General features: G+C 38.5%; 1 protein-coding gene and 1 non-coding gene across 6 annotated transcripts in view; both read right to left on the bottom strand.

Moving 5' to 3' along the window:
* Positions 1–26,770, bottom strand: part of ALMS1 (ALMS1 centrosome and basal body associated protein) — a 147,212-nt gene that overhangs the window by 25,022 nt on the left and 95,420 nt on the right. For 4 of the 5 annotated variants that reach the window (XM_054728593.1, XM_054728595.1, XM_054728596.1 and 1 more), the window contains 3 exons: positions 26,029–26,160; positions 24,253–24,420; positions 12,210–13,348 (listed from right to left, as the gene is read on the bottom strand). In XM_054728593.1, the coding sequence (XP_054584568.1) occupies positions 12,210–13,348; positions 24,253–24,420; positions 26,029–26,160 (1,439 nt within the window). Of the gene's footprint in view, positions 1–12,209; positions 13,349–24,252; positions 24,443–26,028; positions 26,161–26,770 lie in introns of those variants that run through there. The other variant, XM_054728597.1, reaches the window with a different exon arrangement.
* On the bottom strand, positions 22,445–22,561 carry LOC114233736 (small nucleolar RNA SNORA81). Its single transcript, XR_003619888.1, has one exon. It is a non-coding gene; the product is annotated as a small nucleolar RNA SNORA81 (small nucleolar RNA).

The raw sequence follows: 26,770 nt of genomic DNA, 5'->3' as shown, positions 1-26,770 counted from the left end.
AAAACAACCTTAATAGTTTATTATTAGAAAATACATGCTTCTGGTAAAAAAACATGACATAGAAATTTATAAAGAATCCCATAATTTTAAGATATCAGTATTTTATTTTGATTCAGTTGTGTGACATATACATACATATATATGTATATATATCACACAATTATGTATAGATAAAATATTTGGAATATAAATATAGTTTTACATCTTGCTTTTTATTTCTTAACTAGAGGCCCGGTGCACGAAATTCGTGCACGGAGGGGGTTGTCCCTCAGGCCAGCCTGTACCCTCTCCAATATGGGACCCCTTGAGGGATGTCCGACTGCCCGTTTAAACGGGCAGTCAGACATTCCTCTTACAATCCAGGACTGATGGCTCCCAACTGCTTGCCTGCCTGCCTTCCTGATTGCCCCTAACCACTCTGCTGCCAGCCTGTTTGCCCCCACCTTCCCTCCTCTGCCGGCCTGGTCACCCCTAACTGCCCTCTCCTGCAGGGTTGATCACCTCCAACTGCCCTTCCTTGCAGGCTTGGTCCCTCTCAACTGCCCTCCTTTGCAGGCCGGGTGCCTCCCAACTGCCCTCTCCTGCTGGTCATCTTGTGGTGGCCATCTTGTGTCCACATGGGGGCAAGATCTTTGACCACATGGGTGCAGCTATATTGTATGTTGTTGCAGTGATGATCAATCTGCATATTACTCTTTTATTAGATAGGATAGAGGCCTGGTACAGGGGTGGGGGCCAGCTGGTTTGCCCTGAAGGGCGTCCCAGATCAGGTGGGGGTTCCCTTGGGGAGTGGGGCGGCCTGAGTGAGGGGCCTGTGGTGGTTTGCAGGCCGGCCACGCCCCCTGGCAACCCAAGTGGAGGCCCTGGTATCTGGAATTTATTTTCCTTCTACAATTGAAACTTTGTAGCCTGGAGCGGAGCCAAACCTGGGGTTCCCTCTGAGGCCGGCAACCATTTGTGTTTGGGTTATAATTGAAACTTTGTTGCCTTAAGCAGGTGGGCCCAGCCAGGGTGTGCGGAAAGCTTTGCTTCCCCTGTTGCCGGCGGCAACCCTGGCCTGCTCTCTCAAGCTCCATTCTGCCGCCATTTGTTTGAATTTGTTTACTTTCTATAATTGAAACTTTGTAGCTTGAGTGGAGGCTTAGGCCTGGCAAGGGCAGGCGGAAAGCTTGGCTTCCTCTGTTACCTAGGAAACCTTGCTCTCTGTGACTGTAGCCATCTTGGTTTGGGTTAATTTGCATACTCACTCTGATTGGATGATGGGTGTGGCTTGTGGGTGTGTCAGAGGTATGGTCAATTTGCATATTTGTCTATTATTAGATAGGCTATATCATAAAATGTTTTTTTGGCGGGGTTCTAAGTTACTGCTTTTTACTTGTTTCTCTCCATAGATGATCATAATTGTAAAGACTACTATGAAATCAGCCAATACTATTAAAATAAATAAGAAATAGTGGTAAACATTTGATTTTACATTAATGAGATAAAAAATATAGAGAAATAATTCATCTCCAACTTTTTTCCATGAACAAAACTGAAACACCTGACTTTTTTTTTCTGACAATAGTAAACTATTCCCCTTCTTCAACTCTAATATACAACCAGAAACTGAGAAAAAGAGATAAGGAATGTTGGGAGAAGGAATAAGAGAGAAAACACAGAGCACAGAGGTAAACACAGCCAGAACATGAGAGAAAGAGCGGAGAGGAGGAGTAACCGGAAAAACAAGAGACACAGTAGAGACAGTGAGACAGGAGACAGCGGGTGGGAAGGGGAAGAGCGCAGTGCACAGAGTGTGGGTGTACAGAGGCACGGAGAAAAGTAGAAAGCATGAAAAGACACAGTAGTGAGAGAAAGCACGGACTGTAGAGACTGCACAAGTACAGGTGAGGCACAGAAAGACTGAGTCAAAGAAAGAGTAGGTGTCATCAAAGGAAGGAGGGGAGGATGAGCAGGAAGCTGCAGCTATTCCCTTATACTGATTCTTAAACCCTCAAATAACAGGTAAGAAATGTGCCGGACACACAGGTTCAGGACAAAGAAGCATGAGCATATCTGAGGAAATACAGGTTAAAGACAGGATAGGCAGTTCAAAAAAGTAATAGAAATGGTCAATAATCATACAAAAGAAAATAAAAATCTCAGTGGATGTGATTTTTAAAATGTAAAGCAGAATAGATACCATATTCCAGGTCTATCGGCTTGGCAAATGCTAACAAGAATGCCATTGTCAGGTACTGACCAAGGTATTATTATTATACATTGCTAGTTAAAAAATAATTTGTTTCAGGAGGACAACTTAATAGTGTAGACTAAAAAAACTTTTTTTTTTATTGATTTTTTTACAGAGAGGAAAGGAGAGGGATAGAGAGTTAGAAACATCGATGACAGAGAAACATCGATCAGCTGCCTCCTGCACACCCCCTACTGGGGATGTGCCCGCAACCAAGGTACATGCCCTTGACCGGAATCGAACCTGGGACCCTTGAGTCTGCAGGCCGATGCTCTATCCACTGAGCCAAACCGGCCAGGGCTAAAAAAACTTTTTAAAAATCCTCACCAAAGGATATGTTATTGATTTTTAGAGAGAAAGGAAGAGGGGGAGGGGAGGAGAGGGAGAAACATCTATGTGAGAGACATCCATAGGTTGCCTCCAGCACATGCCCTGACCTGAGATGGAACCCACAACCTCTTGGCATACAGGATGATGCTGGATTAAACATTTTGAATGTGCATTCTTAATAATCCAGAAATTTCATGTTAGAAATATATCTCAAGGAAACAGAAAAAAATCCACAGAGATGTAACAAGATAATTCATCAAAGTGCAGATTATGATAAAAATTTCAAAACAATTTAAATGTCTGTCACTAGGTAACTAATTAGATAAATACTATATTTATACAATGAAACCAATAAAGCCAGTAAAAATGACTACATTAATCTGCATCTGACATAGAAAGATGTCTAAAATATACTAAGTGTAAAGTTTCAAAACAATATACATAATACGATTACTTTTACTTGTTTCTCTTCATATATGAACATGTGTAAAGACTATTGAAATGTTTTATAAAAATGTAAGAAACACTGATAAACATTTAATCTTACTCTCTTATTAAAGTCTCTTCATTAGGTATTTAGCTACATTAGAACATGGACATAATGAAATAGATTCAACATAAGCAGATGTGTGAATCATAAAATACAAATCTATTAATTGATTTTGACTATTTCAGGACAGTGAGAATTCTGGGTGATTTCCAAATTTTTTGTATTTTTTATATTATCTGAACTCTTCACATTTAGTTATCTTTTACCTTTATAACTCAAAGGAAATAAAGAGAAATCTTTTTTGACAAAATATTTGGTAATAAAGAGGGACAAAAATATAATGTGGTAGAAGCACCAGGTAAAATCATTAATAGCCTATGGGGAGCAAAAACATGAGCACAGTTCTAGTTGAGAAGAAGCCTACAGAAAAGACAGAAATCCAAAATAAAAGATAGAGAAACAAAGAGAAAACAAATGAATGAATTTTTGAAAATATGATAGCATAAAGACAGGCTTAATAAACCTCTTCTTCAATAACTGAAAGACAAAATAAAAAGTAAAAAGAATATTCAGAATCTAGGGAAAGGACTCAACTCAGACCAAAAAAATTCCAGAAATACTGTCTAGAGAAACTGTTACCAAAGGCTGCTATGAGTTAACAAAAGAGAAGGAAAAAAACAAAGAAAAAAATAAGAGAAAAAAACACACCAAAAAACAAAAGAGAAGGGAACTAGACTGGCTGGGCCTGATTGAGACTGGAAATTACATGTAATAAGGCTTAAGTCTGGAAGTTACAACTTCAGACACCCCAGGGGATAGCCGAATCCCTGCGGAGAGGATTAACACCTCTCTGCCCTCCATGTAGGGATGAAGGACTGCTTTTTCAATCTCCCAGGGGACAACCAGTCCACTGAGATTATGGCCAGGTGAGGGGTGTAGCTGGGGGAGGAATCCTATCTAATAAAAGAGAAACATGCAAATTGACAGTACCTCTGCTACGCCCACCAGCCAATCAGGAGTATACAAATTAGCACAACAAAGATGGCAGTTAATTTGCATATCCAGGCGCAGAGCAAAGACTTAAGACAGCACAGAAGGAAGCCAAGCGCTGCAGAAGGGAGCAAAGCTGCGGAGAAGCAAGTGGGGTGGTGGAGAAGGGAGGGAAGCAGGCGGGGTGGAGGAGATGGCAGCAGGAAGCCCTATTCTTGAAGGAATCTTCCTGCAACGGGCCTCTAGTCTATATATATATAAAAGCCTAAGCGACTGCTGCAACCGGTCGACTACTTGACCAGTTGCTATGATGCACTGACCACAAGGGGGCAGAGGCTCAATGCAGGAGCTGCTCCCTGGTGGTCAGAGTGCTCCCACAGCTAACCTCCCGTGGCTGGCCAACCTCCCGCGGTCTCTCCCCCTGGCCGGCCGGCCAGCCCCGAATGGCCCGATCACAGGTCAGGCTGAGGGACCCCACCTGTGCACGAATTTGTGCAGCAGGCCTCTAGTAAACAATAACGGGGAAATTCCTTTCCTAGACACTGGGCAATAGAAGCCAAGATGGCACAGGGGAAGGTCCTTCTACTTTGAGGCATGTGCAGCAGGAGCCAAATGGTGACCATAATGGGGAGGTGCCTATCCTGGGAAAAGGATAAGATTAGATGAGGGCATGAAACTCCAGAAGATCTAAGAAAGAGACTGAATAGGGGGAAGGATTAGGAAAGAGAAGTTAGTTTGAAAGAAAGCCTGCTCTCTCTTAAACCGAAGGTAATATAATCCAAGCTTAACAAAGGCCAATCTCAGTAACACACATGTACCAGTTAGTTCAAATGTGTTCTCTCTCTGTAGCAGCTGCGAGGTTCCAAGCATGGGCCTACGTGCAGCAGTGCAGTGCCTGCTCAGCAGTCAGGAACAGAGACTACAATAGCCAGATGGGGACAGAGACTGAGCTGAACTAAGCTTAGGCATGGACTGAACAGAACTACAAAGTTTCAGACACCTCTTGGCCAATGGCATAGAATTTCCTGGCCCTGGTCCTCCTGGGCTCGGTGAGGACAAGTGTGGGCTTGCTGCCCCAGAGGCTGGACTTCCCCCATAGAGAGGCAGAGCTTAGCTATCTGCTCGTGGATGAGACACTGGGCACCTGGAAATAGTCTATTGCTTCTATTCCAATAAGTCTTACCACTACACCTCATCCTCCTATGCACAGGTCCCTGAAATGCTTTCCTCGTGACTCTGTGGAAGAACCCTATTTCACTGGCAACAAAACAACTGGGACCAAATTTAAGGAGCCATCACAAAGCTCTTTCTATACAAAGAATATACTTAACACTAAATTGTACACTTAAATGGTTAAGATGATAGATTTTATGTACTGTGTTTGTTTTAACACAATAAAAAGGTCATTTCCCCAGTCTGAAATAGAATTTTGTATAATAAACACATAGAACAGGAAAAAAAGATAAAATTTAAACCAAACATACTTGTTATAATTTGGACCTTAAGCAAAATAAATTCACTTCAAAAGAAAATCCTCACGTTGAGGGGGAGGGTTAAATTCAACTAGATGCTACTTACACTGGAGTAAAATGACTTAGAAGAGCTAAAAATAAAAAGATGGGCAAAGACCAACTGTGCAAATGTACATTTAAAAATTGCATTGGATGAAACAGAATCAAAGACAAAATATGTTAAAAATGGAAAATGAACTTACTTTGGACAATTTACAGCGTAATTCATAGTGATTAAAAACTGTCATCTATATTGTATGTGCCAGACATAAACTTATACATAAACCTTCAATTACCACCAGATAAATCAACTTTCAATTATATTCTTTGGAATCCTTAATGGATCAAGGAAACCAATATTTGGGAAGAATATAATAAAGATAATTAACGAAGATGATATACTAAGCATATTCATATAATTAGAATGTTATACTCTGTATGGAGACTCTACCTCCTTTATAACACCCTTGGAGTACTGAGTCATATATTAAGTCACAAGTCTCTATATATCCTGAAAACAGAAATAGAATTGAGCACAATCTCTAATCACGATACAGCAAAATTAATATGCAGTGAGACAATAAATCTAAGGAATGGAATTAAAAAAAAATTCTCTCATAAACTCCTCTTGGGTCAAACAGGAAATCCAAAGCTACATTATAAAACATCTAAAAAGTACTACTAATAAAAATACCACAGGTCAAAATCTACCAGTAGTAATATACATTTTTCCCCCACTTGGATATCAACAGAGTTGAATAAAGCAGTGCTGCCATCTTTATAACCACCACCACCACCAATAACAACAAAAATAAACCAACTTTAATTTCATGAATTTTCTTAAAGCCTCAGAAAGTCGAGGTCAGAGGTCAACTCTGGTCCTAAATCTAATAAGATACTGCTGTTATCTGGTTATCTGGAAGAGATATAACTGGACATAATTAAGAAGGTTCAAGATTGGATTAAGTGCTGGAGACTGACAAGAGTGTGAAGCCCTTGGGAGCTATAGAAATTGAGGGAGTCTGCACCCCTTTGCTGACTATTTTCTATGAACTCCACCAGGAAAACGATTGAAGAGTTTTATGAAAGTGTCCATTATAGTGCAACCCAGGAAAGTGAAACAGCAGCTGTTGTGGGAAGGGCACAGAACTACCTGGGAGGGATGTCAGCAAAACTGGCAGAATAGGGAGAGCTCCAGGAACCTGCCCCTTTACTAGGACCAAAAACCTGACAAAAACTGTCAAAATCAACCTTATCAAAACTCTAAAATACAGTCAAAGGTACATGGCAACTAAAGAAAAGCAAGAGCAAGGACAAATAAAGTAGGAGAGAGCTTTGTGGCTTTTTACTTAGCATTGCTTGCCCTACCCTTATTCCCCCTTCCCCGGCAAAGTATTTCTGGAATGCAAGGATGGTTTAACACATACCATTATTAATGATTATCAATATACTAGAGGCCCAGTGCACAAATTTGTGCACGGGTGGGGTCCCTCAGCCTGGCCGGTGATCAGGGCTGATGCGGGGGGCAGGGGAGGCAGCCAGCCAGTGGGGAGGGACTGCAGGAGGTTGGCTGTGGGAGTGCACTGACCCCTGGTGGTCAGTGCATGTCATAGCAACCGATCAACTGGTTATTTGGTTGTTCAGTTGCTTAGGCTTTTATATATATAGATACCATATTAATAGAGTTTTAAAAAACCACCCATATGATCATCTCAATAGGTGCTGAAACATTTGGCAAAAAACAAAACCCTTTCATGGTAAGAACACTCACCAAAATATGAAAAAAAGGTAACTTCCTCAGCACAATAAAGGTCATATATGGAAATACACAGCTAAAACCAAGACTGAATGCTTTTCTAAGATCATAAACAAACAATGGTGCCTTGCTTTTACCACTTCTATTTGACACTCAACTGGAAGATCTAGCCAGACCAATTAGGCAAGAAAAATAAAGGGCACCCAAATTGAAAAAGAGGAAGTAAGACTATCTCTATTCACAGATAATATAGCCTTATATATAGAAAATCCTAAAGAATGTTCAAGAAGCCCTAGCCAGTTTGGTTCAGTGGTTAGAGCATCAGTCCATGGACTGAAGGGTCATGGGTTCAATTTTGGTCAAGGGCACATACCTCAGTTGCAACCTCAATCTCTGGCTTGGTTGAGGCGTGTGCAGGAGGCAACCAGACAATATGTCTCTCTCGCATTGATGTTTCTCTTTGTTTCTCCCCCTCTGTCCCATGCTCTCTAAAAATCAATGGAAAAATACCCTTGGATGAGGATTAACAATAACAACAACAAAAACCTGCAAGAAAACTGTTAGAATTAATAAACAGGTTGCGTGATACAAGACCAACATAACAATGAACAATGCAAAAATGAAGAAAACAATTACACTTAACATCACATCAAAAAGAAAAAATAATAAAAATCACATGGCATACCAAAGGGCCTCAGATAGCCAAAACAGTCTTGAAAAAGAATAAGGTTGGAGGTCTTATACATCCTAACATCACAATTTACTTCAAAAGATAGAGTAAACCCAAACAGTGTGTACTAGCATACTGTAGACAGACACATAGACCAATGGAATAGAATAGAGAGCCCAGAAATAAATCCTTACATATATGGTCAAATGATTTTTGACAAGGGTGCCAAGACCATTCAACAGGGAAAAGACTGTCTTTTTTCAACAAATACTGCTGGGAAATATCCACGTGCAAAAAAATAAAGTTTAAAGCCTTACCTTAACACTGTATACAAAAATTACTTACTGTGCTCACGGATTGGTAGACTTAATATTGTTAAGATGGCAATAAATTCCAAAGCCAACACAGATTTAATACAATTAATATAAAAATCCTAATGACCTTTTCAGCAAAAACTGAAAAGCTGATCTTAATATTCACATGGAGATACAAGGAATTTAAATAGCAAAAACAGTGTTGGAAAAGAACAAAGTTGGAGGAGTCACCTTCTCAGTTCTTTCCACAAGGTTACAGTAATCAAAATGGTGCAGTAATGGCATACAAATAGAAATACAGATAAAAAGAATAACATGAAAGCCTAGAAATAAACCTCAATTATATGGTCAACTGAGTTTTGACAATGAAGCCTCAAGGGAGAAATAATAGTTTTTTCAATAACTGATGCTGAGACAATTGAATATCCATGTGGAAAAGAATCAAGTTTTGACCCTTACCTCATATTATATACAAAAATTAACTCAATATATATCAAAGATGCAAATGAAAGAGCTAAAAGTATAAAAAATTTAAAATAAAAGGACAAATCTTTATGACTTTGGACTTAGCAATGGTTTCTTAGATATGAAACCAAAAGCACAAGCAACAAAAGATAGGGATACTGGGCTATTCATCAAACTGTAAACTGTTGCCCTGACTGCTTTGGCTCAGTGGATAGAGCGTCGACCTGCGGACTGAAGGGTCCCAGGTTCCATCCCGGTCAAGGGCATGTACCTTGGTTGCAGGCACATCCACAGTGGGAGGTGTGCAGGAGGCAGCTGATCTGTGTTTCTCTCTCATTGATGTTTCTAACTCTCTATTCCTCTCCCTTCCTCTCTGTAAAAAAATCAATAAAATATACTTAAAAAAAAACCACAAAAAACAACTGTAAACTGTTGTGGCCTAGCCAACATGGCTCAGTGGTTGGCCGTTGACCTACACAGCAGGAGTTCACGCTTTGATTCCTGGTCAGGGCACATGTCAGGTTGCAGGCTTCATCCCAAGTAGAGGCGTGCAGGAGGCAGCCAATCAATGATTCTCTCTCATCATTGATGTTTCTCTCTCTCTCTTCTTCTCCCTTCCTCTCTGATATATATATATATATATATATATATATATATATATATATATATATGTATATATATTAAAAATATTTTAAAAAACACACAAAAAAACACATTGTGAATGTACTTAGTGCCACTAAACTGTGCACATTAAAATGATAAACTTTATTTTTTAAAGTATATTTTTATTGATTTCAGAGAGGGAGAGGAAGAGAGAAACATTAATGATGAGAGAGAATCACTGATCAACTGCCTCCTGCGGGCCCTCTACTGGGGATCGAGCCTGCAATCGGGCATGTGCACTTGACCAGAATTAAACCCGGAACTCTTCATTCTGCAGGCCAGTGCTCTATTCACTGAGCCAAACCGGTAGGGCAAAATAATCAACTTTATGTTGTGTGTATGTATTTTACCACACACAAAAATCCCTCCTTAGCTCCTTTTCCCTGATCTCTTCTATGGAACAAAAAGCCTTACTCTGTGCCATTTCCAATTATTTTTTACTTAAAAAAATTCATATTGTACTATTTATATATGTAATCACTATCATTTAATACCTACCCAACCTCAATTATAATATTTATGGTAAACTGTCTGGACGTCTTGTGCCGTCTTTTGTCTAGACTAGCAATCTCTAAATTAATTATGCAGATCTACAGGAAAAAAATATACATGTATTTTAATCTTTACCCAAGGATATTTTTAAAAACTGATTTGAGAGAGAGAGCATCAACTTGTCTTCCGATCACTCACATTTCTTCATTTATTTTTTTATTTTTATTTTTTTTAAAATATATTTTATTGATTTTTTACAGAGAGGAAGGGAGAGGGATAGAGAGTCAGAAAGATCGATGAGAGAGAAACATCGATCAGCTGCCTCCTGCACACCCCCCACTGGGGATGCGCCCGCAACCAATGTACATGCCCCAGACCGGAATCGAACCCAGGACCCTTCAGTCCGCAGGCCGACGCTCTATCCACTGAGCCAAACCGGTTTCGGCTCTTCATTTATTTTTAAAAGTCATGTTGTAGCTTACCTCTCTCTGGCTTCCATAATTTTCTTTCACTCTATATTTCCTTTAAAAAAATCATATTTTTTATTTTGTGTGTGTGTTTAAAAGCAACTCAAAATGTCTTGAAAGACAGGGAGAAATGTATCAACAACAACAACAACAACAACAACAAAAACCCCCAGGCAATATTGGTTAGAATGGAGGTCATTCTAAACTAAAAGCTCCCAGGTGCCAGGCATATACTTTGCAGATTCTGAAGCAGTTTGAGAGAGAAACATTGATGTATGAGAGGAACATCAATAGGTTGCCTCCCTTATGTGCCTTAACTGGGGAACTAATTGGCAACCTAGATATATGCCCTGATGGGGAATTGAACCCGCAACCGTTTTGAGGTATGGGATGACACTCAACTAACTGGCCAGGCAATATTTTTGAGCATAAATTACCAAAGTAGATATTTGCAGTGTGGGGCAAAATTAAATTTACAGTTGTTTATACAGAAAATGCAATAACTAGAAAATAATAAAGGAGTAAACTTTCATGTACTCACAACTGTAAACCTACTTTTGCCTCACCCTGTATTTATAAATTATGTTATTACTGTACTCACCTATGTATATAAAAGCCTAAGTGACCAAATGACCACCAGGAGGCAGACACAACGCAGGAGCTGCTCCCTGATCGTCAGTGTGTTTCCACAGCCAACCTCTAGTGGCCAGCCAACTTCCCGCAGTCCCTCCCTACCAGCCAGCTGGCCCCGACTGGTCCTGATTGCCAGCAGGCCAAGGGACCCCACCTGTGCATGAATTAATGCACTGGGCCTCTAGTATAATATAAACATATATAAAATGTAAATTTTTGAAGTTTGAGAAAAAATAAATCTAATCTTTTTTTTTTCTATACTACAAAGAACCATTTTGCAAGCATCACTCTTTATAAAGCACTTCTCTGGGCACACTAAATTTTATTCTTGGGTTAAAGTACGTGTTGACCCTTTGTGGGATGTTTTTGCTGAACACTATATTAAGGTCATGTTAGCCTTACAGGCATTATTACTGAAACTACTGTAAGGATGCTGCTGAGGACTCTATTACACCGTGGTTCCTTCTTTATGAGGACAGATGAGTAAATTTCTTTTAGGTTTTAGTACCAGAGATATGTAGTGTTTTTGAAAATTCAGTTTGTTTTTATATTATAGACTTGTGATTGATCACAAAATTCCAGCAATACTAACTGGTAGAAAAAAAAGCAAAATTTGTGACTCACAACCGTATCTACAAGGTACATTTTATCTCTCTCTAGCATCAACTTGTCTTCCCATAACTCACAAATCTTCATTTATTTATAAAAGTCATGTTGTAGCTCACCCCTCTCTGGCTTACATAATTTTCTTTCATTCAAATTCTTTATTTCCTTTTAAAAAATCATAGTATAGTGTGTGTGTGTGTGTGTGTGTGTTTAAAAGCAACTAAAAATGTCTTGAAAGACAGGGAGAAATAAATCAACAAAAAACAAATTAAAAAAACCCAGGCAATATTGTTCAGAATGGAGGTCATTCTAAACTAAAAGCTCACCGGTGCCAGGGATATACTTTGTAGATTCTGAAGCAGTTAGCAGCAAAGCCCTTCATCCAAAGGATAATTTGTAAATGAGTGTTGATGAAAAGAATGACAACTCACAATAACACTGTACTACACTTTCTCACTCTTTTCCAGTTGGTAAGGAATATTATAGTGAGGAAAGGGCAAATGGCTTTTTTCCACCTGTGTGCAAAGCTTAACTAAAAAGTCCATGAAAAAGGCAGTCACATTGCCAGATGCAATTTGTAGCCATGTACCTGGATGTGCTTCCTTCTGGTGTGTTCAGAAGTCATTTGGGGATAACTCAATGCTTTCTTCTTGTTCTTGCTCCGCTTCTCAATGTATCTCCTCTGATGGTCGGTGATGCTGCTGTATAATTTAACTCTCCTGGGTGACAAACAAACTCTTTCATGGCCAAAAGCCTGGATCAATCGGGCAGTGTCAATGGTGGAAAGAGAGCTGCTCCTTTCATGCAAAGTCACTTCTTTATCTGTTTGGGTCAATATATCTGATTCCACAGGAGAAGTTGTGGTGGAAAGGATGTTGGTGGCAGTATCTGTGAGCAGCTCACTCTCCTCTGAGGGTCTAGAATCTGAAGAAGTATTGTTTATATAACAAAAATTTGGCTGTTTTCTCAGAATATATTTATCAAATTTAACCTGTTCAATTTTAATCTGATTGGACCTTCCAGCTTGATGAGTAGAAAGCACCTTGTTTTTTTTAAGATCTCCTATGTTTTTATGGCATTTCTCCAAACTTTTATACCGCTTCTTTTTCTGAAGCTTGTTTCTCTGTTGCTGTCTACCATTCCATTCCTTAGTATCTCGCTGCCCTCTACTATCATCCTGTGTACTTTCTGAGGGCCAAAGAGAATGTGTGATAGGATTCTGAAGAAGTTTAGCCAAACGATCAAGTCGCTCCACCAAGGATAGTTCTTTTCCACCCCTGCACTCGAGAGATTTCTGTTGCTTCTGTCGCTCCTGATACTTGTTCCAGAGTTCATTCAAACTTGTAATGTGCTGAGTCGTGGGCTCTGGGGTGACCTTACGATCCTTTTTTTGATCATTAATCTGTTTGTCACATTTTGTATAATCTCCAGCCTGACTTTTAGTAGGATGTATCATTTCTTTGTTTCCCAAGTTTACATTGATACGGAGGCTCTCTATTCTAGTACATTCTGTCTTTTCCTCATTTTGATAAGAGGGAGGAAGACAAATATGGTGTTTGTCTGGATGATGCTGGAAGAAATCTTTCCAAGAATGCCCCATGAAAACACTTCTCCCTAAGGATTCATGGCAAAAGTCTCGATCACTTGGTAGGTGCACTGGATGATGAAAGTAAAACTTGGCTGACCTGAACACAGAATGGGTAGTATTTTCAAATTCCGAACTGGACTCTGAAAAGGAGAAAAAAAAAAATTTTTGAAGGACTTTCAAAATATTTTCATTGCCTTTAGAAATAGTATTCACACTAAATTCTTTAGAAACAGAAGAAAAAGGAAAGAACAGTTTATATAAAGTTTCAGAAAATTCACTGCCTGAACAAAGAATTTATGCCTTGTGCCTAGTGGCTAGCCTAGCACGGTAAACATTTAAGAGACACAGGGTCAGAAGACCTGGATTCTGGTAGGACTCTATCACAAACTGGCTGGGTGACCTTGAGAAAGGAGCTTTAGTCCTTATAACAGCAGCTGCTTTGCACTAACTGTTTGCTCTGTGTGGGGTATTAGGATCAGTGCTCTCTTTATATTTTTCCCCTTTTTATTCAATCATGTTGATAAAACTGAGAGATATGCCTTACTAACCCCTCTTTCAGCTAAGAAACCTGATAATTCATTTTCATTATCAGAAATTAAATGCGTGGGATAAAAAAGAAAAACTCTTTACATGTTCTAGAGCCTCTTAAAATTTCTTTCTGTGAGCCATCTTCACATTTTTTCCTCCAATTTTGTTTACTGTGGTAAAATATACCTAATACAAAATTTACCATCCTCCAGATTCACTTTTTGACAGTCTTTCTATGTCAAAATGGGCATTTTTAGATGTAGTAATATCTAACAATCATAACCCCCAAATGTAAATAGTAATATAGGATCCATATATATTTTTGGTGTTCCAAGTTATAGGTAGAAACAAAGAAATATACATGCATGCAACAAAGTAACACTTTTAATCACAGGATCCTTTTCACCTACACCATAGATTACTGACAACGAAGGCTTTTATTAAATACTCATAATTCCTAAGGCAATTTCCCCAGAACACAGTAAGACACATGAAATCTGCTTTTTTTTTTTTTTAAAATATATTTTATTGATTTTTTACAGAGAGGAAAGGAGAGGGATAGAGAGTTAGAAACATCGATCAGCTGCCTCTTGCACACCCCCTGCTGGGGATGTGCCGGCAACCAAGGTACATGCCCTTGACCGGAATCGAACCTGGGACCCTTGAGTCCGCAGGCCGACGCTCCATCCACTGAGCCAAACCGGTTTCAGCGAAATCTGCTTTTATGTCTAAGTATAAAGAGACAATCTGCCCTGGCTAGGTAGCTAAGTTGGTTAGAGCATCATCCCAATATACCAAGATTGTGGGTTTGATCCCTGTTCAGGGCACATATAAGAATCAACCAATGAGTGCATAAATAAGTGAGACAACAGCCCTAGCTGGTTTGGTTCAGTGGACAGTGTCATCCTGTGAACGGAAGGGTCCTAGGTTCGATTCTGGTTAAGGGCACATGCCCGGGTAGCGGGCTCGATCCCCAGTGTGGGGCCTTCAGGAGGCAGCCGATCAATGATTCTCTCTCATCAATGATGTTTCTATCTCTTTCTCTCTCCCTTCCTCTCTGAAGCCAATGAAAAAATTTTTTAAAAGAACACCAAAAAAATCAGTGAGACAACAAATCAATGTTTCTCTCTCTCTCCCCCCTTTCCTCTCTCTAAAATTAATTTTTAAAAAATAGCCGGGTAGGAGGGGAAAATGGGAGATATCTGTAATACTATTAATAATAAAAAATATATATATTAAAAAAAAAAAGGAAATCCTGACAACACATGCTCAATGTAGATGGACCTTGAAGACATTGTGCTGAGAGAAGTAAGCCAGACACAAAAGGATAACATTGTATGATTCCACTTATATAAAGTAGATAGAAGAGGCAAATTCACTGGAACAGAGACTAGAATGGTGATGCTAGGGGCCAGGAGGAAGGGGGGGTAGGGGAAGTTAGTGTTTGATGGGGATAGAATTTCAGTTTGAGAAGATGAAGTAATTCTGGATACGGATGGAGGTGATGGTTGTACAACTATATGAATGTACTTAATGTCACTGAACTGTACACTACAAAATGGTTAAACCCATAAATTTTGTTATGTGTATTTCACCACAATAAAAAAAAAAAGTAACAACTTAAAAAAAAAAAAAATAACCCAGCCAGTATGGCTTGGTGGTTCCATTCCCGGTCAGGGTATTTGTTAAGACACAATATCCATTTATGATCAAACCCTCAATAAAATGAGTACAGAAGAAAAAGTACCTTAACATAATAAATACCATATATCACAAACCCTCAGCCAATATCATACTCAATGATGAAAAACGGAAAACTTTTCTTTAAAATCAGGAACAAGAAAAGGATGCCCACTCTTTTTCAACACAGTTCTGGAAGTCCTATTCAGAGCAATCAGGCAAGAGAATAAACTTAAAAGGATAGAAATAATAACAAAATATGCTCCCCAACCGCAACAGAATGCAATTAGAAATCAACAGCAGAATAAAATTTGGAAAACTCAGATATGTAGAAATTAAATAAAACATTCCTAAATAACTTATGAGTTAAAGAAGAAATCAAAAGAGAAACCAGAAAATACTTTGTAATAAATGGCAATAAACTCATGAGATGCACCTAAAGCTAAAAGGGAAATTTATAGTTGAATATGCCTGTATCAAGAAAGAAGAAAGATCAAGTAAAGAAGCCTAAACTTTATCTTAAGACACTAGGAAAAGAATAAACTAAAACTAAAGCAAACAGAAGGAAGGCAATCATAAAAATTAAGGTGGAAATTCATGAAGTAGAGAATTTTAAAAAGAGAAAAATAATAGAAAACAAAGGCTGGTTCTCTGAAAAGATTAAAAAAAAAAAAATCAACAAACTTTTAGTTAGACTGACCAAGAAAAAAATGAGAAGACTTATATCCAAAATGAAAGAGGGACCATTATTACCAATAAATAAACCTTATTTATTTACTGAAATAAAAAGGATTATAAAGGAATACTATGAGCTAAATTAGATAATTTAGATATAATGAACACATCCCCTTCCTAGAAAGCCACAAACTACTGAAACAGACTCAAGAAGTAGACACAATCTGAAAAGACCTAAGGCAAGTGAAGAATTTGAAATAGTAATAAAAAATTACCTACAAAGAAAAGTCCAGGCGCAGATGGTTTCACCCCTGAATTTTATTAAACATTTAAAGAATACTGATTTTTCAAATTCATTTTATGAGGCCAGTGCTACCCTGATGATAAAACCCAACAAAGACATCACCAGAAAACTACAAGTCAACAGCTCTTACAAATATAAACACAAAAATCCTCATCAAAATATTAGCAAATGAAATCTAGCAACATATAAAAAGAATTATACAGCATGACGAAGTGGGATTTACCCCATAAATGCAAGTTTGGCTTAACACAATACGATATACACATGATATATTATAGAATTGTACTTCTGAAACCTATGTAATTTTATTAACCAAAGTTACCCCAAAACATAAAAAACCCCACTCATTTGATAACCTGAGACATAGAAAAAGCATTTGACAAAATCTAACCCCTTTCTTAATAAGAACACTCAACAAACTAGGAATAGAGGTAACTTCCTCAATCTGATAAAAGGCTTCCATGAAAAACACACACTAAAATCATACTCACTTATGAAAGACAGAATGTCTGCTTCCTAAACAGGAATATATAAAGATGTCTGCTTTTGCCACTTCTATTTAACATTGTACTTGAGGTGTTAGCCACAACAATTAGGCAGGTGGGGGGGAGGCATGTGGATTACAAAGAAAGAAGTAAAACTATATTCACAGATATCAAGATCTTGTATCTAGAAAATTCTAAGAATACATTAAAAATCTATTAGAACTGATAAATGAGTTCAGCATGATTGCAGGATAAAAATATTTAAAAAATCAACTGCATTATCATACACTGCAGTTAAACTAAAAACAAAATAAAACACCATTTAATTCACAATAGCATAAAAAATAAAATATTTAGGAATAGATATAAGAAAAGAAGTGTAAAACTTCTACTTTGAAAAACTACAAAACACTGTGAAAAGAAATTAAAGGACATCTAAATGAATGGAAAACATCTCATGTTCATGGACTGGAAGATAATATTAAGAAGGCAATATCACCACACTGATCATAGATTTAACACAATCCCTATCAGAACCTAGCTGGTTTCTTTGTAGTAATTGCCAAGCTGATTCCAAAATTCATGTGCAAGTGTAAGAGATCCAGAATAGCACCATAAAAAGGACAAAGTTGAAGGATTCACACTTTCAATGTCAAAGCTTACTACTACCAAGCAACATTCAGCAAGGATAGACATGTAGAGCAACAGAATAGAATTGAGAGCCCATAAATAAACCCATACATCTATGGTCAACTGATTTTCAATAAGTGTGTCAAGCTCATTCAATGAGAAAGGAACAGTCCTTTTTAACAACTGGTGCTGGGACAGCTGGATATCCACATGGAAAATAATGAAGTTGTACCTTTACCTCACACCATATATACAAAACATTAACAAAAATAGATCAATGAGAGAACCCAAAATGGCGGCGTAGATAAACATCTAATCTGCAGCCGTGCACAACAATTTCAAAGCTACAACTAAAAGACAAAACCTCTGTTACCCAGAGCCACGGGAGGGCTGGCTGAAAGGAAGCTCCACAACTAGATGGAGGGAGAGAGGAGCGTTCAGGACATAAATGCTGAAAAACTGAGGTACTGGGGCGCGCGCACGATATGGGCTGGTGGTGGAACCCAGCTGGCGGCGGGCGTTGCTTTCTTCAAACCGAGGGGAAACGCGTGGGACCCAAACTCCTACGGGGAGAAGCATCCTCGATGCCTCTCTGTCTCTGGACTGTTTGCCATTGGGTCGGAAAGTGAGGGTGGCTTGCTTGCAGAGCTGTGCAAAGGAATAATTGTTTGCGGCGCTGGGGTGTGAGATGCGGGGTCGTGGTTGGAGACGTGGGAAGGCTGGCTGCCAGCCAGTGCTGTTTGCCACGCCCTAGCCTAGTGATGTCCTGAGACCCCGCCCCACACAACCTACAAACTCACCCAAGCCCCAAGCAGCGGCTTTTGCATATGAATGGAGTGCCGCTTAACCTAGCAACCAGTTCAGACAGCTCCAAAATCTCCAAATCCCAAGCAGGGAGGAGAAGACTGGAATTCTCCTGTAGCTCCTATAGGGTGGCCTCAGACAGTAGCTGACCTGCACCCCATTGGAGATCCAGAAGCCAGTGAACCTAGTGGTCAGTGTGAGACACAGACCTCAATTCCTCACATCCGTAAGTGACACAGTCAGGAGGCAGACTCAGAGAGCACCAAAGCCCCACTGAAACAAGTCCTGCACCAGAAGCATGTCTCCAGCGCAGCAGTTATAAACACAGCGGGTCCCCACAGCCAATTGGCCTGGAGGACAATTCCTCCCAGTGTACCAACAGCAATCAAGGCTTAACTAAACAAGACTTTGCACTCAGCTCATAAAGGGGTGTACCAAGACCGTCCACCTCAGGTAATTGGGGAGGCTGAGCTACTAGCCCTATAGGTCACCTACAACACAAAGCCGCTCCATCAACACAGGGAAGCAGCCAAAATGCGGAGGCACAGAAACATGTCACGAATGAAAGAAATGGAGGAAAGTAAACTACGGGACGATATAGAGTTCAAAACCACATTTATAAGGTTATTCAAGTATCTTCTAAAAACTGGAGAAACTTGGTGAGGATTTCAAGGACCTCAATGAGAATGTCAAAAAAATGAAAAAGGACTAGTCACAAATTAAGCACACACTGTCTGAAATAAAGAATATACAGAAACTCAACTGTAGATCAACATACCCCAAGAAACAAATCAAAGACCTGAAATATGAGGAAACAAAAAACACCCAACCAGAGAAACAAAAAATATGAGGAAACCACCCAACCAAAAAGAAAAAAAGATCCAAAAATATGAAGATAATGTAAGGAGCCTCTGGGACAACTTTAAGCATACCAACATCCGAATTTTTGGGGTGCCAGAAGAAGAGAGAGAGCAGGATATTGAAACCTATTAGAAAAAATGACAGAAAACTTTCCCCACCTGGTGAAAGAAATAGACTTATAGGTTCAGGAAGCGCACAGAACCCCAATCAAGAGGAATCCAAAGAGGACCACACCAAGACACATCACAATCAAAATGCCAAGGGCAAAAGACAAAGAGAGAATCTTGAAAGCAGCAAGAGAAAAACAGTTAGTTACCTACAAGGGAGTACCCATACGACTGTCAGATGATTTCTTAACAGAAACTATGCAGGCCAGAAGGGAGTGGCAAGAAATATTCAAAGTGATGAATGGCAAGAACCTACAACCAAGATTACTCTACCCAGCAAAGCTATCATTCAGAATTGAAGGGCAGATAAAGAGCTTCACAGACAAGAAAAAGCTAAAGGAGTTCATCACCACCAAACCAGGATTACATGAAATGCTGAAGGGTATTCTTTAAGAAGAGGAAGAAGAAGAAAAAGGCAAAGATAAAAATTATGAACAACAAAAAGACATCAAATACATACCTACCAACAAGTGAATCTAAAAAGCAAGTGAATAAAAAGTCTGAAGAACAGAATGGACTGGTGAATATAAGGGAATCAGGGACATAGAAAGGGAGTGGACTGACAATTCTCAGGGGGAAGGGGGTCTGAAGGGTGTGAGAAGAGACTGGACAAAGGTCTTACACCTATGGATAAAGACAGTGGTGGGGGGTGAGGGCATGGGTGGGGTGGGAAATCAGGTGGAGGGGAAGTATGGGGGGGGGGAAAAAGAGGAACATCTGTAATAATCTGTACAATAAAGATTTATTTTAAAAAAATAGATCAAAGAGCTAAATGTAAAGCTAAAACTAGAAAATATTAAGAAAAAACATAGAAGTAAATCTATATTACCTTCAATTTGGAAAAGGACTGGTAGATAAGACACCAAGAGCACAAGCAACAAAAGAAAAAGTAAATTAGGCTTCATCAAAGTTAAAAATCTTTACTCTTTAAAGGACACCTTGTGTCTTTTTTAAGTGTACAAACATTTACACATAGCTATTAAATCAACCTTATTATTTGCATTATTCCCAGATGATTTTTTTTAACTATGCTTTTTAAAAATTTCAGCCTGGCCGGCATGGCTCAGTGATTGAGCATCAATCTCTGAACCAAGAGTTCAGGTTCGATTCACGATTGGGGCACATGCCTGGGTTGTGGGCTTGATCCCCAGTAGGAGGCATGCAGGAAGTGGCTGATTTAATAATTCTCTCATTTCTATCTCTCTCTCCCTCTCCCTTTCTCTCTGAAATCAATAAAAAAAATATTTTTAAAAAATAAAATAAAAATAACTTCATTTCAACGATCTAGTATGAGGTAAGTATGTATGTTCAAACTTCTTACTACTATTCTGTCTTGTCCATTTCTTCTTGAAGGTCCTCCAGGTTTTAGGACAGTTTGTGGACAGTTTTGCATTTTCTCCCTAGCATCTTTTGCCTAACAATATATCATAAGAGTTATTTTCTTTTTTTTTAAATATATTTTTATTGCCGAAACCGGTTTGGCTCAGTGGATAGAGCATCGGCCTGCGGACTGAAAGGTCCCAGGTTCGATTCCAGTCAAGGGCATGTACCTTGGTTGCGGGCACATCCCCAATAGGGGGTGTGCAGGAGGCAGCTGATCGATGTTTCTCTCTCATCGATGTTTCTGGCTCTCTATCCCTCTCTCTTCCTCTCTGTAAAAAATCAATAAAATATATTTAAAAAAATAAAATAAAATATATTTTTATTGATTTCAGAGAGGAAGGGAGAGAGAGAGAGAGAGAAACATCAATGACGAGAGAGAATCATTGACTGGCTGCCTCCTGCACACCCACTTACTGGGGATTGAGCCCACAACCCAGGCATGTGCCCTTGACTGGAATCAAACCTGGGACCCTTCAGTCCCCAGATTGAGCCAAACCAGCTAGGGCCATAAGAGTTATTTTCATATAATTCTACAACTTCATTTTTTTTATAAGGCAATATAAACTTCCTTACTGATGATGCTCCCAGTTTTGTTTTATATATTTTATGCTATTTCCTGTTTAAAGATTTATGTTATAACCTCATTGTGGATTGCAAATCAGTATAAAAACATCACTCCTTCATTCCTGTAACACTTTTAATTTAATCTCACCTATATTAATATGTCTCCATATTTTTCATGACTCTACTTTTCCTTTTATTTTTCAACCCTTCTGAATTATTTTATTTTCAGCTATATAGCATGGGCTTGTTTTCTTTTCTTTTGTGACTGTCTTATTTCACTTAGCACAATGTCACTGAGGTTCATTTATGCTGTAGCTTGTGACAGGATTTCCTTCCTTTTTAAGGCTGTATAAAACTTAACTTTTTTTTTTTTAGCACACTTTCAGTTTTAAAGAAAACCTCAAGAGTTTTTTTATTATTAAATTTATTGGGCTGGCATTGGTCAACATGAACAGGTTTCAAGTATGTGTTCTATGTTATAAGATCTATATATTGCACCATGTTAGCACTTCCTTTATCTATTCACCTGTTGATGGACATTTGGATTGTTTTCATATCTTATTTAATGTGGATAATGCTGAGCTGAACATAGGTGTGCAGATATCTGTAAGATCTGCTTTGGTTTTTTTTTTTTTTTAGATATATACCCAGAAGTGGGATTGCTGGATCATATGCCAATTCTATTTTTAAATTTTTGAGGAACGTCCATACTATTTTCCACAATGGCTGCACCCTTCTAAATTCCACCAACAGTGTACAACAGTTTCTATCTCTCTGCATGCTTGCCTATAGTTGTTATTTTCTGTTCTGATAGTGGCCACCCTAATGGGTGTGAAATGGTATCTCATTGTGATTTTAATTGGTATTTCTCTGATTAGTGATATTGAGCATCTCTTCACGTATTTACTAGTCATTCATATGTCTTCTTGGGAGAACTATTTAAGTCCTTTGTGCCCTTTTAAAAACTGGTTTTCTCTGTTGTTGTTGAATTATAGAAGTTCTACATATAAGCTGGATATTAAGCACTTATCATGATTTACAAATATTTCCTCCCATTTCATAGGCTGCCTTTTTACTCTATTGATGTGTCCTTTGATGCAGTTTTTAATTTGATGGAAGTATAATTTATTTTTTGCCTTTTTTTTTTTTTTTTTTACACATTGCACCAAATTTTAAGACAAAGGACACTGGACATTAAGAAAGAGGTCCACTTCAGTCTTTATCATCTAGTGCAGTTACTTTTCTTTTTTTTAATTCTTTATTGATTAAGGTGTCACATATTTGTCCTCATCCCCCCATTCCCATCCCACACCCCTCGCCATGGATGCCCCAACCCCCCTGTTGACCCTAACCATTGGTTAGGCTCGTATGCATGCACACAAGTCCTTTGGTTGATCTCTCCCCCGTCCCCCCACCCTCCCTTACCCTCCCTCTGAGGCCCGATAGTCCGATCGATGCCTCCTTGTTTCTGGTTCTGTTCTTGTTCATCAGTCTATGTTGTTCGTCATTTCCCCTAGATGAGCGAGATCATGTGTCACTAGAAATATACTTATAAGAACTGAATGTGAGACGAGCAATAATAGTTATGCTGACAGGCAAATGAATCAGTCTGTAGTGAGTTTCTTTCTGGACCAACAGTTCTTTCGAGACCCAATTTCAATGTCCACCAGTTCCTTATGTGTACATGTCGGCACTGACTTTTCAGCTCTGGATGGTGGACAAATGGTGGTAATGCAGGTCCGACTCCCTCTGGTTTGGTCTCGGCCGGACCCAGGGGCACGGCTTCACCCGGACTCAGGTGCGCGCGGCCTCACCCGGACCCGGGACCCAGCCTCACCTGGATCCAGGGGCACACGGCCTCACCCGGACCCAGGGGCACGTGGCCTCACCCGGACCCAGGGGCACGTGGCCTCTCCCAGACCCAGGGGCGCGCAGCCTCACCCAGACCCGGGATCCAGCTTCACCCGGACCCAGGGGCGCGTGGCCTCACCCGGTAGTGCAGTTACTTTTCTTCTTGTGTGTATATTTTTTTGCTTTTGTTGCCTGTGCTTTTGGGGTCATATCCAAGAAATCACTGCCATATCAAGGCCATGGAGTTTTTCCCCTATGCTTTCTGCTAACAGTTTTATAACTTTAGCTTTGATGTTTAGATCTTTGATTCATTTTGAATTAGTTTTTATATGTGGTAAAAGTATCCAACTTCGTTCTTTTGCATATAGATATCAGTTTTCCAACACCATTTGCTGAAGAGAATGTTTCTTCCCCACTATGTAATCTTGGCACCCTTGTGGAAATCATTTATCTTATACATTTGTGATGTGAACAGCTACACCTGAACTATTTTTGGAATGTAATATGGATAGATATAGCTCATTGACTCCTTTCTTTCCTTATCTGGGTACTGTTCTATCTTCTTCTAAGAGGTAAAGTTTGACAGCCAGGTAGTAATGGCTGTGTCCTCTATGCCTTTCTTTTGTTAGACTCAAAAGGGGGCCATGAGTCTTTATTGTAATTTTTGGCTCTTTATTGTAATTTTTAAAAAGTTTGTACTGAGGTTTTTCTGTCTTTGTTACAATCTTCTGGAATACCTTTAGGTTTTTCCCTGTGTCAGTACTAACACATGATATTTCACAGGTTAATACTATCAGCCTTAGGTATTTATGTATAATTTTGTTCCCAAGTTGCCAATATCTTTTCTCAAAAGTAACAGTTATTTTACAAATCTATCTATCTATCTATCTATCTATCTATCTATCTATCTATCATCTATCCATCCATCCATCCATCCATCCATCCATCCATCCATCCATCCCCACAGGGACAAAGTAGCACTGAAGTAATTTACAAAATAAAAAAAAGGAAAAAATGGATGTTTAAATCATGAGGCTATATTCTCATCAAGATAAAAGGAAATAGACATAGCATCTCTCTCTCCCCACACACATACATCCCAATCCCATTACCTTCAATATCTATCTGCAAGGATTCCTTATCTTCTGACCAGGCTTCCTTAGGGAATGTCCTCTTATTAGGGATCGCCTCTTTCTGCTTAAAGGCTTTAGTGTCTGGTAGGCTTTCAATCTTTCTGTCATGTTGAGCTGCGACCTCCGCAGCAACAGCATCACTGGAATCTAAGAAAGGGTAATTAACACCCTATCCAGACAGGAAGTTGACAAAAAAATATTTTAAAATACCTCTCCAGCATTTATTATGAAAAGCATTATTGTTGGTGTTGAAGAAGAAAGAAAAAGATCAATCAGGGATGTGTTTAGAAACTGTTGTTCTAAATTGGAATTAAAAACACACACATAGATATCATACAAAGTAAAAGAATTACACCATAGAGAAAGACAGATAAAGAAGTATAAGTACTCAAAGGAAGAAAAACTAATTCCAGCTAGGAGGATCATGCAAGAGCTCTGGAGTAAAGTTAACTAAGCTTGATGTTAAAAGATAGGTGAGCTGGAATACACACAGAAATGGAAAGAGAGGCCATTTTAGGCAGAGGTGACTATATAAGAAAGAATGAAGTCAGGAAAACAAAAAAAAAATCTAAGAAATAGAGCAAGGATATTGTTTATTTGACTACAGAATTTATAAGGAAAACAGGTGAAAATTAGCATTTGAAAAGTTTTTTGGTAGCTGATTCTATTGTTCTGAAAGACTATGCTAAAAGTTAAGATTTTATTCTTAAGGGCAATGAAAACTTTTTGATTAGGAGATTAACATGATCAAAACATTCAAAAAGGATATAAATTTTTGAAATGTTGACCAGAATACAATACAAATTTGAAAAAAACACACACAAAAAAAACACTAATACACAATTAAAGACAGGTGGCTAACTATGCTCCAAAATATGTTTGTTTACATTGTGGCAGACTGTCAGCTGTCCTCTGAAATCCATTTTCCTTTAAAATAGAACCCCAACTTAGCTGGGCATACATTTACCAGAATAAAGATTATTTCCCAGCCTCAGTGGTAACATAGCTTGGTGGAACCATGTGACTAAGTCTGTCCAATAGAATGGAAGGGAAATAATACATGTAACTATTGAGAAGTATTTTAAAGAAGGAATATGCTTTTTTCTGTTCCTTTCTTTCTTTCTGCTGGCTGGAATATGAGCCAGATGGTTACTACACGAGAATGAAGGCTAAAAACGTGAGAGCAATAGAGAAAAAGTTTTGTTCCCTGACACTCTGGATTTTTATAAGAAAAAAACAATTTTCTGCCTTCCTTAAACCAATGTTATTATATTTTGTTTTTTCATCTCTCAGAGCCAAAACTAATCCTAACTTAAACACACTATTATTAATCAGCATTTTTAATCAGCATAGTCCCACTAAAGTAAATTAACTGGATAGGTAGTTAAGAAAGTAAACAAGCTAAATTCCTAAAACATAGACTTATGTACAATGGTATTACAAAGTCAGCATTTCAAGGAACTGATTTTTTTAAAAAAGTCCATTACTTGAATTTATGCCAATGAAATTAATTTGTGTACTACATTCACAAAGTTCTCCAGCAATGTCTCAAGGAGCTTTAAAAATGTTTTATTAAACACCTGGTTTTATACCTGTCAATGTATAACAAAAATTACAGCTAATATCTTATTTCACATGTGAGCAAGACAGCAGAAGGCTGAAGAGAACAAAGTAAAGAACAGAGCATACTGTTCGGTCTTTTCTCATTTTAGAAGGCCAGAAGAAAATAACATGCAGATAACCCAGTTTATCTACCTCCAGTATCTTTCTGCAAGAATTCTATTTTTTCAGGTTGTGCAGGCTTAGTCACTGCCTTTTTAGTGTAGATCTTCCTTTTCTGTTTTTTGTCTGAGTGGTTCTCATTTCCAGTGACAAGTACTTGAACATCTGAAATAATGACATCATTTAACACCACAGAGAAGGAAAAGATAATAAACACAAATGTCATGTAACCCTAACCCATCCTCTTCCCCCCGGCCCCCCCCCCAAAAACCCCCAAACCTCTTTATATATATCTCTCAGGAAAAAGCACCTCTTAGGCCCTACCATGTAAAAGCTATGACAGTAATGGTGGGTTTATGACATGAATTTTCAAGAAAGCTTTCCGTATTTTTCTTTGTACAACAATGGGTTAAATAAAATCTGTTCCTTGTGGTTTGATACAACAGTAAAGAAAAAACTCTAGATCAGGTATCTTTCTCAAAGTAGAAAAGTATAGTTGAACAATCCTTTCAAGTTCTTTGGCTTACTCCAAGTTTATGTTACTTATAGAGCCAATTTTGATATTTCATATAGTCCTAGAAATACACTTATATCATGTACATTTTATATAGAGTATCATATAATTTTTCAAGTAGTAAGTTACACCCTTTTAAACTTGTCTAATATTTCTATTTCTGTTTTTCTTGGTAATATTTGATAGAAATTTACCTACCTTACTGGTCTTTTAAAATCAGCTCTATTTTTTTTATCATATGAGAAAACGTAAGTGCAAACT

Source organism: Eptesicus fuscus, chromosome 16 (assembly GCF_027574615.1).
Source record: "Eptesicus fuscus isolate TK198812 chromosome 16, DD_ASM_mEF_20220401, whole genome shotgun sequence".
Lineage (NCBI taxonomy): Eukaryota > Metazoa > Chordata > Mammalia > Chiroptera > Vespertilionidae > Eptesicus > Eptesicus fuscus.
This window is presented reverse-complemented; position numbering and strand designations above follow the sequence as displayed.